Below are 17,647 nucleotides of genomic sequence, written 5' to 3' on the forward strand. Positions count from 1 at the left end.
TTAACTTAACGGATGGGAATATACCTTTGCACCATTGACAGGTAGCCAATTGGAGTTAATAGCACTCTGTTCTTTAAAGGTGCCCTCGAAAGTGTCAGCTATGTCTTGCATACTGAAGGCACAAACGGCGCTTCCCGATATACTGTTAGGCGGCGTCGTGAATGTTCCGTAGATGAGCTGGGCGCTTAAACCACCATAAACGCCTTCTATTAATTCTGTCGTTGATTCTGAAATCAAAGATTTTTTTTTATGAAGACTTAGTTTTTATATCAGAATAAGTCGACAAATATTTGATAAGTCAAAAAAGTCTGGACGGTGCTTTAAAAAACATTTATTTTGGGCATATAAATAAATTGACGGCCGGCCGATTATTATTATTATTTATTTAATATAACAAGCATATTATAGGTAGGTACATAATAATAATCTATACCTTCTTTTGAAAACATTAGTTTGACTCAAGCAGAAATACTTACGAATCTCATTGAAGTAGAAAGGGAAGTCTCCGGCCACAGAGCAGTTGAGCCGGGACTTGAGGAAGGACGTCCACCGCTGCTTGAAGCGGTGCGGGCCACCGCGGTCGTCGCGGCACACCCGGGCCACGCGGGAAAACACCGACTGGAAATGAGAGAGGAGATAGTCCTTTTAATATAATAATTTTCCAAGATGAGAATCCATTAACTTTTTCAACACCAAGGACTTCTATAGTCCTCACGAGTTGTGCTTACTACGCCAAGGACTCTGCTCACTATACATACGTTATCAAGTTTTCATATTTTAAAGTAATGTCTAGTGGCTCTCTCGTAGTAAAGAACTAGGCGGGCGTGTGACGTTTTTTACCATTGCGGTCGAATGGTCGATAAGTAGATTAGTCACAATATGATATTTATATATCAGGTGAACATTTTTCACTTCAGAAAAGTTCACCTGTCATATATTACCTCTACTAAAATATAATCGATTTATAACTTTTGTAAGTTTGATGCCTACCTTTCCACAGTTGATATATTCAACAGCTGTTTCTCTGAAGAAGAAATACACGAAGTTCCCATGTACTAATGAATTCACGAAGTCCGGAGCTGTAAACAAAAACAAAACAATAATTAATTTAATTGGGCGACTTGTCCCTAATTTAGTGCAAGTGATACATAAGCGGCTAGTAACTGGAATAGACATACGAAGGGTAGTCAGGCTAGTGTCAATAATATTGCATGGTACAGTGAACAGGGACGCAGTGGGCTATGAAGCTTATAGACGCATGTGGCGTTGTTCTACGGGAGCGTATACGTTCCTAATCCGATTTAGTGATTGTTGACGTGGTAAATGTCAGTCGCGAACCGCCAAACGGGTTCTAAATTATATTAAGTTGACGGAATGACGGCGACATTGGAGAACAATCGAGTGTCCCGGACCAGCCCGGACGTAAACAGATTTAGATAACAAGCGGAAAAGGGTCGGTTCAGACGGACATAGTTCAAATCATGCTACAGGATGGTGATAGGTGTGATACTGCTAAAATAGTACATTACGACACAAGTGCGAAAAATAGGAAATTCGAAACGAGTGGCGATAAATTAAAACACGACCGACGGGAGTGTTTTAAATCGACACGAGTTGCGAATTACCTATTCGCACATGTATCGTACAACGTTTTACAGTACATATGACCCTTTAAATGTTCGACACAGTAATATAATATGCTAATTTTCGCACTAGTGCTATAAAGTAGCACCATATGTACTGTAAAAATAATTTAGCCGGTGTGAGATTATACTGTGTTAAAAAGTATAAAATAAAAAGTAGATAGGTAAATACATACATCACATACCTACACATACACATACCAAACTAAGTACCTACAATTTTTTTATGAGTTATAGTGAGTATCTACTTTTAATTTTATGGAGCTACCGATACCACTTCTAGAATATCGCACATTTAAACTGTCAAGATCGTGTGTGTTCAAAGTTATAGTGTTCCTTAAGAGGATTCCATAAAAAGAGAACCTTACTGGCTTTACGAGTATTTTGTTGCGGTCTGTTTATCCATGTGTCGGAAAGATCTTGAATAGATAAAGAATGGCGGTCGTCGATTTTATACGTGTGTCCGGCGTTACACTAGCTTGAAATAGGTCAGCCCCCTAATATGGAAGCGTATCTATATAGAAACGCTATTCATATGAATGAAAGTTCGCCTTGTTTTCGCGTAAGTCGTCCATGAAATAGCTGCTTTCGGAATGGTAACCGGGTAGTGTTTTATGGGTTATTTTTCGAGAAAATGCGTTAAAAAAGCCGTTACTAATGTTTCATCATTTTAACAATAGTCAAGACTTTTATAATAATTTGAAATTGTTGTAGTTCAGTCTTAGAATATTGTATGAACCTCATGTTAATTTAGAACTCCGCTGTAGGTACGATGGTAGGTTAGATGCGGTACAGAAACTGCCATATAAGAAATTTTAACTAATTGTGCTAACTGATTAGATTTCGTAAACCATGTCAACGTATTTGTAGTTTAAATGCAAAAGTGTTCAATTAACCATATAGCACTTCGGGACGTTAATTTGTTTTTTCAACATCATCGATACAAAGCTTAATCCCAAAATATCCTCGATGTAAATCCGTAATCCGTTGTCCAGATTATCATTTAATATTGCACGTAACTAATGTTCCGTTCCGTGTTAGGCGCAGGTTGCTCCATACATATTCAACGCTGCGGCAGGATAATAACATTGTCCTCCACCGCGCGGTATTACACGGAGGGCCCAAATCACTTGAGTATTTTAGGGTTGATTGTTACATGAAATCGGGCTCGGGCTATTCGCAGTCAGAATACTTGAAGCGGTCGTTAAATACTATAGGAATAAGTGGGTTCACTTGCGTTATGTAAGTCGGTGTTTGGAAAGTAGAAAGTCGTTTCAACTTTAGATAGTAGACATATATATTAGACATAGAGAAAAAACTTCATTTAGTACTGATAAGTTTTATCGTTGCAATTTCGTAAATAACAATACATGTCTACTATTTTGTGCATCCAGTTGCAACCACCCTCAAACTTTTACCGCATATTTGCACTATCGACATGCTAGAAAAGAAATCTTAAGAATACTTACCATTTAAAGTTAGCGAGTTATATGATTCTGTTTGTAAAGGCTCCCGATAAATGATTGGCTCCATGCCACTGAAGTCTGCCACTGTGCCAGAGTACAGCTCTCCATCTGAAATGGTAAAAAACACGTTATCAGGCCATCACCATTTTTGTAGGATTTACGACTATGTTAGTATTCTTTTAGATGGTAGCTGTGCGTGGCAGCGTTTTAAGCTATGATTACCTGCCTACCTCGGAAGAGTCGGGAGCATTATAATTTTTTACCTACGAGTCTAATTGGTTTTTGTACCTAACTTATATGATGACATAACTACGTATCAATTAGCTTGTAAAAACATAAAATATGTAAACGTACAGATAGTGTAAAAACGTGCTCCTATGTTATATCTAAGACATTTATTACAAAAATATTGATAGACTGCATATTTTACCTGAATATCGAATGTAGAAAACTATTACTCGTTCCGCTTCACTTAAGTAAATCATACTATCCTATCAGACGTTGCTTTTATCTGAAGTTAACTTTGCCAAAGGCTAACAAATAAGCTGCTTGCAAACTGTCAGAAAATCCTACATTACTTCAATGCCAACACCAACTGCGCCAACACCAAAGTCCTCATTGTTTAGGTACACCATCACATTCAGATTTAATCCCACTAAAGCCTCCTATGAAAACCAATAATTCAATACGCGAGCACTAGCCTACCAGCAGTGCGTAATAGCACAGGATTTACGTGACTTGAATATGCTGTCGGAGTTAATTAGCCAATGACGTAATAGGAAATGGCTGGAGCTACGGGCTGTAACTGCGTTACTAGTGATTTTGTTGTAATTGTTAGCTGGATGGAAATATGTAAAGTGAATTTAAGAAAAATATTCTAGCTAAAACTGCCCCCTATTAGAAGCGTACTTATGGTATGGGTTTTATTGTACATTGTTGTTGTCTTAGCAGTCGTTAGTATAGTCATTAATGACTAGTAACATAGCTGATATCAACAATCGTAAACTATATTACCTATGAATCTTCGTTATAATAAGCAAGTAGAAACACGTCTTTAATGGCTTACATAAATTTATATAATCCAAGCCAAATAAAGGTGTATAGTGCCACAGATAAACGGACAAACATGGGCATGCATTGTCAAGTTCATTTATAAACTCCCACTCAATACGAGTATTCAAGTTGTATTGTGTGACGGCAGCATATCACTAAATTATATTGGCCGCATATGAGCAACACCAGATCATGGCTCTAGTTCGAACGTCCCCGGGGAGTCGCTTCGCTTAATTGGACCAGATCAATAGGAGATAACTAACCGTGTCCACGTAATGGACGGCCCTGGAATGTGTGTGTGGGCGTACCAATGTGTGGAATAAAAATGTACGTGTGTGCGGGGACAGGGTTGGCGGAACTTTAGTGTGTAAATAATAAAGTTCTCGAGTGCGGCGACGCGAACCTTTTTTTGTAGTGCGGTTAAAAGTTAAGCAATTTACTGAAAAGCCCAAAATGTAACGGCACCGGCCGTGCTGTTATGGCTCCAGGCGAACCGTTTGTTTCATTTGTATTGCGGAACTTTTTATTAATTTCAGATATCGACTTAACGAGTTAAGAAGGAGAATTTTTCCAACGTTAATAACGTTACATAAGATGCAGCTTGTAAGGAAGAATAAAATTAATTGGAGTAGAACAGGAAACAGCCAACAGGAAGAGTGGCAGTCATTACACAAACGTGTTTTTCCTTTACGAGTTATTTCTATGAAGTAAGACACATGTGTGTGGTATTTTAACAACAACAATCTAATAATGAATGCAAAAAGGTTAAATACTCGTAATACTTGCTACAAATGAAATAAAAAGGTACTTTGTTAAAACACTGCTCCTTAAAAGGGTGTGTATCATGTAACGAAATGCTTTTTTATCCTACCTACCACAAGTCAACACTGACGTACTACACATCTCGCTCGCACTAATATGCCAGTACGACCGAGATGTATAGAAAGTACGTTACGCACACGCTAGCGCATTTGTCAGTGACTCGTGGTAAGGCTACTTACATTAAAAGCCTTTTGACATGAGGCCATTGGCATATGTGTACAAGATATTAGACACCTAATTCCATGTAATGTAACCAAAACACATAAACAGTCATCGTCTTCCTCGCGTTGTCCCAGCATTTTTGCCACGGCTCATGACAACTAATCCCAAGAATTGGCGTAGGCACTAGTTCTGGCGAAAGCGACTGTCATAAGACCTTCCAACTCAGAGGGTAAAGATGTTTTCCTTCACCGGAAAGCGACTGGTAAATATCAAATTATATTTCGTACATAAGTTCCAAAAAAAAACGTTCATTGGTACGAGCCGGAGTTTGAACCGGTCGCACGCTCTTACCGCTAAGCCACCAGCGCTTCCAAAACACATAAAATCTAAATCAAAGATATGTTACCGGAAATGTATGTAATCCGTCATTGTATACAATTCCTAGGAAATGTATGTAATTCCTAAAATCGCACGGAAATGTGTAAAACAAATTATATTAGACACATTTCCATTTCTTAAATAGCAATCGGAAATGTAAAATAGTTGAGATATCAATGGGTACGCGGGGATAGCGGGGCGAGGGGAGGTTCCAACCGATTTATTGAGAATTTAAAAACATATTGGCCTACTTTAAAAATTATTCATGGTAAACCCAGGCATTCGCAAAGTCAGGGGAGTGTGGAAAGAGCAAATCAGGATATTGAAAATATGTTGACCACGTGGATGCAAGATAATAGGTAATAATTCACATTGGAGTGAGGGTTTGAGATTTGTGCAACTCATGAAAAACAGAGCTTTTCATGCTGGTATTAAGCAATCTCTAAGATAAATAAAGTCTAAGAAAAAAAAGCCTCGAAAATTCAACAACAATTTATGCTCGAATATATGGCGACATACCTTTGGCCTATACTCGAGTAGATGGCGACACCGTAACACATATGAAAATACATACGTGAAAAACCATGGGGCAAATAGCCATTAGTCATTCTAAGAGTTTTAGTCCTGTTCTAAAATTGGCAGTAAATTTACTTGACTACAAAATTTACTTTGGAATTCTCTTTGCCTAAATAAATAAATAAATCAAATTAACCCATAAATGGACATTCGTGTTACAAATTGAATTCTGTTGGTTGCCATTCTTCGTAGACGTAAATATTTAAAATCTAACGATCATGGTTGTTGAACGGAATTCTATTAAGCAAATTTATTTATTCCATCAATGGCCGATTACTTAGTATTATTAAACTCTACACGTCTCTTCTAAACAGATTCCCGTGATAAATGGGTGCGAATTTTACTGGGGTCGTTAATGCAAGGAAGATTGTACAAAGGGACAGATCGACGGTAATTGATGGTGTTTTCCCTGTGTACACAAGTATTTTGTATTGGTAAAATGTAAGCATCTATCTAATATTATAGTCAGAATTTATTGAAATCGAATACGAATAGTAATCGTTTTTTTAACTCTATTTAATTAAAAATATACTCGTAGATACACAAATGGTTACTTGAAATAAAAAAAGGCTGACTATGTACAGCTGCAAAACTTTATAAATGAATTATTCATAATGTGTCCAAGCAATTTTGCAGCTCGCTGTACAACCCGAACTTTTTCTGATATGATGAATTGATTATAATACAAATAACCAATATCTGACCTCCAAAAATTTTAAGATTAATTTTCGAGGCCTTTACCCTATGTTCAAGTTTTATACCTATATTAAACACAAATATACGAGTAGGTACATGGTGCTCTTGTTTTTGTAAACAGTAGTAGACTTTTTTAAATTTCTTACAGGAAAACTCTTTTATAATACTGGTTTTTTGGTGTCATGTCTCATCCTCATGGTCTTTACACTTTATAAACCAGCCTACTAGGAGATGCTGAGTCAGCTCACCCATTATACGGTTCGATCGCTTCGCAGACTCAAGCACTTGGCACGCAATACTCAACCGAATTGCAAAATGGCGGCGAAATAGCCTGCTATTATACTACCGAATACTTTAGTTTTCTACTGGTAATACCGTTTTTATTAGCATATAGAAACGACTAGACGACTGTTATAACTATACGTCAATAATTATGGTGTTTTTTTGACAAGGAAAAATTTCAAACAAAAAACCAATCTGCAGAAAATACACAATAGGTACAATTTTATTGTTGCCGCAAAATGTAGCTTGATTCTTTTAAAAATTCTATTCGATTTTATTTCACACAGATATTTTGCGAAACGTAGGTATAAATAACAGGTAATCAAAGTTTTGGATGTCAGTAATAAAACAGGATTCTCCGATGAGTGCGACCTCGAGAACTGTATAAATCTATCAGAATTTCATGAGAAAATCCTAGTTGGAAATATCTCGGCTACCCCGCGCGTGTCCGTCAGAGCTTTATGTACGAGCATCCAGTTTTAAAAATTGCCAGTTTCTAGAAAATTCGTAGTTATAACATAACATACGATAGTGTAGTCACGTTGAGAAGCGTAGGAGCATTCCTTTTCAATGTCGGGTTCCTTACAATGCAACAATGAGGGCCTATTGTGCGCCAGTAGACTGTGAAAGTGGGTTCAATTGATATGAAAAAAGATTTTCCTTTCCTTAATTTTCCTACAATGGAATTTTATTATACGAGTATCCTAGACGCATACGTCCTTGAGGGATATCTGTGGCTTATTCTAAGCCATATATTTTCTTCGGAATATTGATGGTTTTTGGATGTACTCTTGGGACAACTTAACCTGTGGCACTATCTAATTTGTGTAAATGCAAAAGCTTATATAAGAGGGTAATTCAATGATTTAGATTTCGATTTTAATATAAACAACCCGTTTCTATGCTAATTAAACAGGTGTCACATATGTATAGGCTTCCCGATGTGCTAGCATACACACATACAACCTTCAATACTGTCTATATTCAAAACCAGTTGCTTAATATCTCTGTCTAAAATTGATATCTATATCGTAGGTTCGCCAACAACAACTAGCTAGTCCCTATTCGGCTCCGTCGCAGTGCCTAAGCTTCCCGTAGTAGGATTGTCGAGAACAGACCTAATTGGTATGAGCGCTTAGCGCAACACGGACCGTCATCCCCCATTAACACTGGGACGTGCGAACTGCTATGAACGGTGGGATCACACACGAAATTTTGACTAGTTTTCGACTATCCGATATAACTGAAACGTTTATTCGTGAAACATCTATGGCAAAAACGGCAGGCAATTGATATTTAGATACACTGGAGATACAAAGGAAAAAATCCATACACTGAATAAATTTTAGATAACTAGTAGATTTTAACTAGCGCCTGATTGTTCCAGATATAAACTCATTGTTGAGTTTTGTGAGTCCATGCTTACAACATACGATTTACTTATTAAATCAAACAAACAATACCAAAAAAGAAACAAGGTCTACTCGTGCGTCGTTGGCAATAGTTACGCACCTTGATATAAAGATTAAAAACTTACCAGCCCACACAGCCGTAGAGTTGTGATCGGGATCGTACGGGCAGACGGCTTGACCGGACTTCTCCTTCTCCATGTGGTACGAGTCCCGTTGGACGCCGTACTCGCGGCAGAAGGGCCGGAAGCTGTTGGTGCCGCAGACCAGCAACCTGCCCGTGCCCAGGGACACGAGCACGCGGATGTAGTTTTGACAACTCTCCTGAAAACAACATGGAGAGTTTGAAATGCGAGTGACATCTGACTAAAGATAAGAACAATCTTTTTAAACGAATAATATAAGAGTGTATAAAAATTATAGACCAATCGACTACGCGCATGTTAGTCATAACCAGTTGCTATAGTTAACCATAACCGAAAAGTGAAATAAGAATTGTCAGAAAAAACATAAGTACTGGACAACTACTAGCAGTTATAATATTTATTATTATTATACATATATATTATGTCTTACATATATATACATATAGGTATTAACTATTTTTTAAATTACGATTTCGCTGATGACGACCCTAGTTTTTAGTGACTTTTGCCCTTATGCCTGGGCCTATATCTCTTGAAGTAATGCTGTCACGAATATACCAAAATGTTAATTATTATTAAGCATCAATATCTCAACACCATTCAATGAATGTTAGTAGGTAGGTATTTATGGGTAGGTAAATTTAAGCTAAGACAGGTAAGGCGTGGCAGATAGATCGACACGTGCATAGATGATTTGATTGCATTTGCATTTCCATCCTTTAGATGTCTGCGTCGTAATCCTATGCGGATAACTCTCATACGTGGGGACTGACAGATGAGCGGATTTTGGGGTTTGGTCTCTACAACAGCATGGAGCGGTTGAATAACAATTAATTTAAAGTTGCATAAACAGTAAAGTTAAATATTTTCACAATTTGAGTTGCAAAGTTCGATACAAAACATAATGCTTAATAGTGTGTGTCGGTGAGTTTGACATATCGACGTGTTTTTTCTACAAACTTAAACGTTCCTTGCTTGCATGTCAATGCACGTTGCCCTAATCCGGCGTTCTGCTGAGCTACCTTGTCCAAGAAATTGACAGTGTTATAACTTATAAGTCGCGCTAGTTAATGTACACAAATAGAAATCATCATCATCTTCTAGCCGTTTTAGGCCAGCGACTGCGCTCTACCGCTGAGAGCGTCGCAAGTGTGCTCTCATGTGACTGACATAGATCATTTTTGCAGCAAATGTGCGGCCACACTCGCTGCAGGTCAACATCCCTCCGATATAATTGTAAGTTATGGCCACAGGTGGTCTGGCCTTTAGCTCGTCGCGCTTAGCGTCCAGGTCTGTGCGGCGCCTGGTTTCAAATGGACACACTTGCATCTGCACAGCATGCATTCATCGCGGACGGTCACTAGCTAGATTCTCCCATGTCGTTGTCTCTCGGGACTCGACTCGGTCTTGGGACCTGCGGGAGACGTGCCCGCACCATCGTAGCTGCCGTATCATTAGGTAGGCCTCAATTACATCAACATCGGCACGCCTAACCTAACGCGGTCGGACCAATATTTTGGGACGCCCATAATTTCGAATGAGAGTCTAAAGAGTGTGAAATAGTGTGATTAAAGAAAACATTCCAAGACTAGTTTTATTTTCAGCTCTCGCTTCAACTCACGGTGGGTTGCCCACATCGGGCGCTAAGCAGAACCCACCTTGTCCTAGTGTTTGACAGACCTCCCATTCAAGCTAGTTGACGTGGATAGGCGCCGTCAATGCCTGAATAGTGTTGGTGTAGACAATGTGCCATATGGCTCACTAAATAAAAAGATTTCTATATATATACTCCGCTCCATCTCACAGTTCGTGGCGGACTTTGGGCACTCTGCTAAAGCCATTTTGGCTGAGTGTTTGACAGATCTGCCATTCACGCGCTAGTCGACGTAAATACGCGTCATCAATCAACATTTTCAGCATATGAAACGTAATAATTTATAAACACAACAAATCAAACCTTATAGCATTAAGTTCGCCTTTTGTACAGTGTGTTTTCTTATGTTATAAATATAAATAAAGATTAAATAAATAAATAAACCACTTATATACCTGAAGGTTAACGGAATACAATGAAACGTACGATTGTAAATGTACACTAGTGTCTGTGTTCTAGGGGAGTGGAGCAAGAGTACTATATACAACTACTTAGTTAATACGTTTATGATATCATCCTACTGGCTGCGCCAATACCTTATCAAAGATTCATAATAGGTATGCAACTTCTCACACACTCATACACCCAATGCTCATTCTAGTATAACCATTCCTCAATGCTTTATCAAACTACATTAACAAGCAGATTGTGTTGATGTAATTTAGACTAGTGACGCAAATGGAATTAGATGATACCCACCAATTTAAACTAGTCCGGAAATTAATTCGCTGAAAGACGAAGAAAATGGGAGAAGCCGCATCAAAATTAGTTTAAATACTTATTATGCGAACGTTAGAAGTTTTAAACGTATTCAAATTGCATTCCGTACTGACAATTTTACATACAAACTAGTATTCTGCTAGGTGGATTTTTGGCTTTACTATTCCGCAATTAGTAATTTTGAGCATCAGATATTTTTGGTACCTCAAAAGGTGTTTATTTCTAATACAAACGTATATTAAAGCAACTTGTTTCGCCTCGCTGCCCTCGCTACACCTTCTGTAGGCGATACAAGATGTCGTGAGATTATTCCGTCGAATCTGACGGCTTTGAAACCGTAATCCCTAACAATGAAGACATTCATGCTATATTAAATTGAGATAATAGAGATTATGCCGGTTGCCGCAGCCCGCTGCAAGCATGTGTTTGTGAACAATAGCTATTCAGTTGGCTTATTCTAGCTAAGAAACTTATTGACTCCTTTGACTACCTACATAGTACCTCTATTGTTTTATTCACGCTCGCAGCAAATAGATAGCTGCCAGTCCATATTTTTGTACTTACATATTTTATCGCATTCGTTGAAGAATGTACTAAAAGTTTACTGGAGCGAATTTAGTAAACGGTGTGCCTCAAAGCAATATTGGTTCTATTGTTTGTGCAACGAGTACAAGAACGAATAGAGTTCTATGTCAATGGAATTTTTTGCGAAATTTTGTCCTTCTATAGTGTAGCGGTGAGTCTTCAAAAGCGTTAATAGTGATTCAATGTTCGCATTGAACGAGCGTCAGCTGCGTCCATTACGCAAGCTATCAGCTGAACGCATCCCACTACGATTCGTTCCGTTCTATACGTGTTATCTATACAATACAGCTTGGAGTGTTTCGATCCTTGAAACTGTTCCCATTTCGCCGCACTATTCCACGCTTGCACCAACCACTCGGCGGACCGTGTTCCTCTGCCAGTGTGTTACAACTTTCGAATTCAGAACACTCTTGTGAATACTGAGCGCGGAATTCGAAACAAGAACCCGAACCGAACGACGATTGAATTTTAGAACGTTTGTGTTTAGAACCTAATTCCAAGTTCTCTCGAGTCGGTCAAATTGTTGAAGATTGTGTTTCACAACTCGGAAGTTCGTCTATAATCGAAGCCTTAGGACGGATTTAAACCGGCCAAATCTGGTTAGAGATCGACGGAAGTCTTCGCACGTCTAGCGAGTGCTTAGGGCGGAGTAAACGGGCCTCGGTCGTGTGCAATTGAAGCATGAATTTCCGACCGTCCCACGAGCGCTAAGCAATCAGCTGTGGAGCGACGGCGCAAAGGGCGCACGGCGGAGTTTCCATACGGGCCGGCGACCGCCTCCAGGCCTTTGTTTTTGTGAAGCTTTATTCAACTAGTAAACAGTACATTTGAGTCAATATCAATGGGATGTATTTCGTCAGTAACTCTTCATTTGTTCAGCAATTTTACGGTCTTGTATACTTAACGTATTCACTACCAGCAACCCGCCAGGCGGGCACTCGTGCCGTGGTTGCTTTTCGCTACATACGCATTTTCCCATGTCATCGGCACTGAATGTGTTAAACAGTAGGTTACGGCAAACCATCGTAAATAAGAGTAATTACGCTAACGGCGTATTTATTTTCTTTCTACATGAAATATGAACAGGGAGTCGTAAAAAGAACATTAAAAGGCTGAATATTTACTTTGAGTAAACATTTATCGTATTGTTTCACTTTAAAACTAAGTTAATAAAAAACTTACTACAGTACTTGGTGCTGTAAGCCACCGGTATTCGACGTCGTTTCCCGGATATGACATTACACTATGGAGTCGTTCTAAATTCAATTATTCAACGCAAGGTGGTGCCAGGTAACGATATTGCACCCAAGGTACATTGTTTAAAACGGAAACAATTTTGCAGTGGCAGGATTTTACCGGATTAAATTGTCAGAGATACTTTCTTTAATTAATTAAAAATATTTTTTTAGGAGTATGTTATATTGAAAACAATCTTCACCACCTGCACGGGAACCTCTCTTTAATCTTTGAAATCAGTGTGTAAAGTTGGCATCTAGAGTAATTTTATGCAATTTTTAGTTTTGTTTCTTTATGTTAGCTGGTATAGTCTGTGCGGAAAGAGAAGAGTCATGGAATGTATGGGGCCCAATACATTCTACGACTCTTCTCTTTCCGAACAATTTATGACAATTGTAATATTTTACAGCTACTATATTTCTCGCATTGGTGTGGTGAAATGATGTGTTTCATTTGGCAGCAATGTTGACCTCCCGTGCCTAACCTTCACAATGCTTAATATTCCACTTTATTTTGTAGCTAACGCGACAATTGTATTACATGTACAACTGTATATGAATAATATTCAAATACAAATCGACATTTACATTTCCTCACTAAATAGTACCTAAATATAAAAACGAAAACTATTGTATAGTAGGTACCTGACAATCATAAAATAATGGCTAATTAATTAAAAAAGATATACTTCACGGTAGCTATCATCATTGAAAATGTTCATAAATATTATCTATAGAGTTGAGTTAGTTACTTATCGATAACAGTTCTGTGAATATATAACTATGTCAATCTCTTGATATACTAGAAGAAACTTAGGTATATTTGTAATACAAACATTGCAACTCTAAAGTATTTTATTTATTCACAGTAACAATATACATAATGGATATATACAGATGATACTTTTAATTTAAGAACATTAACTACTATTTGTTACTAACTTCTACAAATTACATTTAATGGGAAACATACAGCACATAATAAAACAAAATGGTAAAAACTAATCTAAATTAAAATATATCTATATACAGATGATTACTATAACTAGCTTATATCTAAAATAGGCCCTTGAGGCATTGTACCAAGGATGCTGGCGGCATTTCCTCGTTGTATCTCTATACTGATACGTTGTGCGAGGAAGCCGCCAGCTCTTCGGTCTAGAGTATAAATAGATTTAGATTCAGATTTATTATACCTAAAATGGAAATGAATGAATGGAATGTAGGTCGCTGGTTCAAACCCCGGCTCGTGCCAATGAGTTTTTCGGAACTTATGTACGAAATATCATTTGATATTTACCGTCGCTTTTCGGTGAAGGAAAACATCGTGAGGAAACCGGACTAATCCCAATAAGGCCTAGTTTACCCTCTGGTAGGAAGGTCAGATGGCCGTCGCTTTCATAAAAACTAGTGCCTACGCCAAATCTTGGGATTAGTTGTCAAGCGGACCCCAGGCTCCTATAAGACGTGGCAAAATGCGGGGACAACGCGAGGAGAAGGAGAATTATAAAATTGAAATTTTCGCCTGAAAAGAATCGTCAAGCCAAACAATAATAAAATAAAAACCCAAAATATATGGTAGTGCCTTTAAACCTATATTTGTGCGAAAATAAATATGTATGCGAGCCCTCAAGATACCAAGAGGGATTCAAAATGGACTGTATTAAATTAAATAGAAAGTACTTGTTTGACGTCTAGACTTAAGGGATTAAGGAAATGCCTGCGCACATACCTGGTGATCTCGTTGTATGATGCTTTAGCTGGCCAAGAAATACATACAATAATGAAATCAATAAGAAATCAATCAATATTACTAACCTCATCCTTTCCCTTGACGACACACATTTTGACGTCATTCTCCGGCGAGTACCAGACCAGCCGACGCTGTTCTGTCAAGTCTGTCAAACTGAGGTTGTACACCACATTTCTGGAACAAACAGACATAAGGTGAAAATCGATAAACAAACTAGAAACGGAATAGTCCTTGCTATTAGTCAAATAACAAGAGTAATCTTGTTCTATCGTCTTGAGCAGGGACAGGGAGTGTATAGTGAAACACCTACCCCACACCAAACGTATATTCTCTAAAAACCTGCCTATACACGGTGTAACATGAGGAAACCGAAAGATTTTAACCACGCACTTCTCGAGGCCAAAAGAAGGAAAACATTTTATATGAGTTTAAGTAAATTTCGCCTAAAAAGATTTATTTGTTTTTCTTTTTTCAATTTTTTTAATGTATTTGTACAATACATGTACATAAAAAGTTAATGGTAAAACTGGCACTGAAAATGAATTTTTACGTTTTTTTGTAAAACCTAGTTTTTGCAAAAGGTTATTTGTCACTTTTTGACATCTATCAATCAGGATATTTAGACTACGGCCCCATAATGGTATCATCGCCACCCAAAAGTCGTTTCGCAGTAAGTTACAATAAAAAGATGTTTTGTTTTGTTTTGAACTGAAACTAGGCGAAATCCAGAAAAGTTTATATGACATTTTAGTCTCTATATGTGATCAGGAATACACTGTTAAAATCTTTCGGTTTCCTCATGTTACACCGTGTATATTATGCTGAGCTGATACAAACAACTTGCGTTTATGTGGGAGTAAACCAATGTTTTACTGCGAAATGCTGAAAGTGGCTAATTGCCATATTACAGTAGTGTCAACTATGAACCCTGAACTGAACGTGACCCTGATCAAAGATAGGTACATACTATGTTTTATTTATATTAGAGTATGTTTAGCTAGGATATATTCGTAACCTAACTACTTGCTTCTTAGTCGGCGGTGAAACAGCTATTCAAGATTCTCCTTGTTAGCCCCAAGAATAAATTAAATGACATTACGCCTGCTTGCTTAGCAACGGCCTAAAACAATAAAATCACGTAAAGTCGAAAAGGATTTTCTTTACTGCGTCTCTCGAGTTCTAAAAAGGCTTCTTCAAACAATCGTTACGGACTTGTTACCGTGGCCACTCTCCACCTAATAGGCTCGCCCAGACCTCGGCCAGCCCACGTGGACCTCCCGCGAAACAACAGAAACACCTCGTTATCCCAAGTTTATGTTTATTTCGGGGAACGAGGTAGCTCATTTTAAGATGGAAACATGTGGCCTCAAAGTTATAAGCATAATGTTTGTTCGTGGTTTTAATCGAACAACTTGGAGTTGGAGATTTCAGGTGAAGTTTGCTGGAACGATTGTTGCCTTCAGTGGCTTTGGACCTGCGCTATACAGCCGCGTTACATTCGTTTGTGAGCAGCCTTAGGTGAGAGGAGAGTTGTACAAGGTTTTAAATAGGTAGATCTAACGGGAGCTTTAATTACGAAAATCAGCAAGTAGATAGTGAAGTTATACTATTGCATAATAAAAAACCTGGTCGAGTGCTAGGTTCGTTTCACTCGCGCACCGAGGGTTCTCTTTCACTTATCTCATGTAACTATAAACACGAAAAACTTTTAACCAGAAGTATACTAAGCTTACTTGTGTACAGCGCCATCTATCGGCAAACTGACTAATTTATCGCAACCTGTATGTACGTTGATTTTTCAGGTTTTTTAAAATATTATGAATTTGATCTGGATTTGAAATAAATATGATCTGTCAGTGACGTTTCTGGTTGAAAAATGTCACTTTTGACACTGACAGATCATATAACAAATCCAGATCAAATTCATAACCTGTTATTACAATCAGAATACGCCTCTAGGTGATTACCTAGCCGCATATTTCAAGCTACTGACTGATTACTCAGTATCTTGAAATATGCGGTGATCACTTCTTTTTTACTTGCTTAGGTTGTGATTGTGAAATGGTTGTTATAGATCAAAATACTTCATTATCCAAGTAGGCATATTACAATGCGCTTATGAACGTTAAATAAAGCTACGCCGGCCCTTAGCCTACACCTATAATATACCATTGTTTTTAGGGTTCCGTAGTCAACTAGGAACCCTTATAGTTTCGCCATGTCCGTCTGTCTGTCTGTCTGTCTGTCTGTCTGTCTGTCTGTCTGTCCGAGGCTTTGCTCCGTGGTCGTTAGTGCTAGAAAGCTGAAATTTGGCATGGATATATAAATCAATAAAGCCGACAAAGTCGTACAATAAAATCTAAAAATTTAATTTTTTTTAGGGTACCTCCCCTACACGTAAAGTGGGGGTGAACATTTTTTTTTGCTTCAACCCTACAGTGTGGGATATCGTTAGAAAGGTCTTTCAAAACTAATAGGGGTCTTCAACAAACATTTCTTGATAAAGTGAATATATTCGGAGATAATAGCTCCGAAAGAAAAAAAAAATGTGTCCCCCCCCTCTAACTTTTGAACCATAGGGCCAATAAATATGAAAAAAATCTTGGAAGTAGAGCTTAAGAAAGATATTAAATGAAAACTATAGCAGATATGATCGGTTTAGCCGTTTTTGAGTTATAGTAAAAAGTTTCCCCTTCATAGTAAAAAGACGTACACCCACAGTTCATCCCTTGGTTAACAATCTACCATACTTTAAGCTCCAGTTTAGCTTATTGTGACGGAAGAGTAACTACGGAACCCTACTCTGAGCATGGCCGGTTCTTGGCCGGTTTTTATTTTAATATATCATAACATAATAATCCTAAATGTTATAAAAATCAGTCGGCATATCTTATTTAACCAAAGAGATTGAAAGATGAAGGGCGACGCCCGAATTGACACCCCAGCTCTGTACTTGACTTTAATTTGTTTTAGTTACAAAACCGAATGTGTATAAAATAAATCATCTGCCACTCCCAATAATTAAGTTGTCAATGACAGCTAAACGTTTAACGTGGCACGGCATATG

At 38.0% G+C, this 17,647-nt stretch overlaps 1 protein-coding gene across 3 annotated transcripts in view; it reads right to left on the minus strand.

Annotated features, from left to right (window-relative positions):
* Window positions 1-17,647, minus strand: part of LOC133527592 (semaphorin-1A) — a 533,145-nt gene that overhangs the window by 11,145 nt on the left and 504,353 nt on the right. For 2 of the 3 annotated variants that reach the window (XM_061864661.1, XM_061864660.1), the window contains exons 4-9: window positions 14,646-14,754; window positions 8,616-8,811; window positions 3,113-3,217; window positions 991-1,079; window positions 477-618; window positions 25-227 (exon numbers count right to left, since the gene is read on the minus strand). In XM_061864661.1, coding sequence (XP_061720645.1) covers window positions 25-227; window positions 477-618; window positions 991-1,079; window positions 3,113-3,217; window positions 8,616-8,811; window positions 14,646-14,754 — 844 coding nt within the window. Of the gene's footprint in view, window positions 1-24; window positions 228-476; window positions 619-990; window positions 1,080-3,112; window positions 3,218-3,539; window positions 4,033-8,615; window positions 8,812-14,645; window positions 14,755-17,647 lie in introns of those variants that run through there. The other variant, XM_061864662.1, reaches the window with a different exon arrangement.

This window comes from Cydia pomonella, chromosome 18 (genome assembly GCF_033807575.1).
Source record: "Cydia pomonella isolate Wapato2018A chromosome 18, ilCydPomo1, whole genome shotgun sequence".
Lineage (NCBI taxonomy): Eukaryota > Metazoa > Arthropoda > Insecta > Lepidoptera > Tortricidae > Cydia > Cydia pomonella.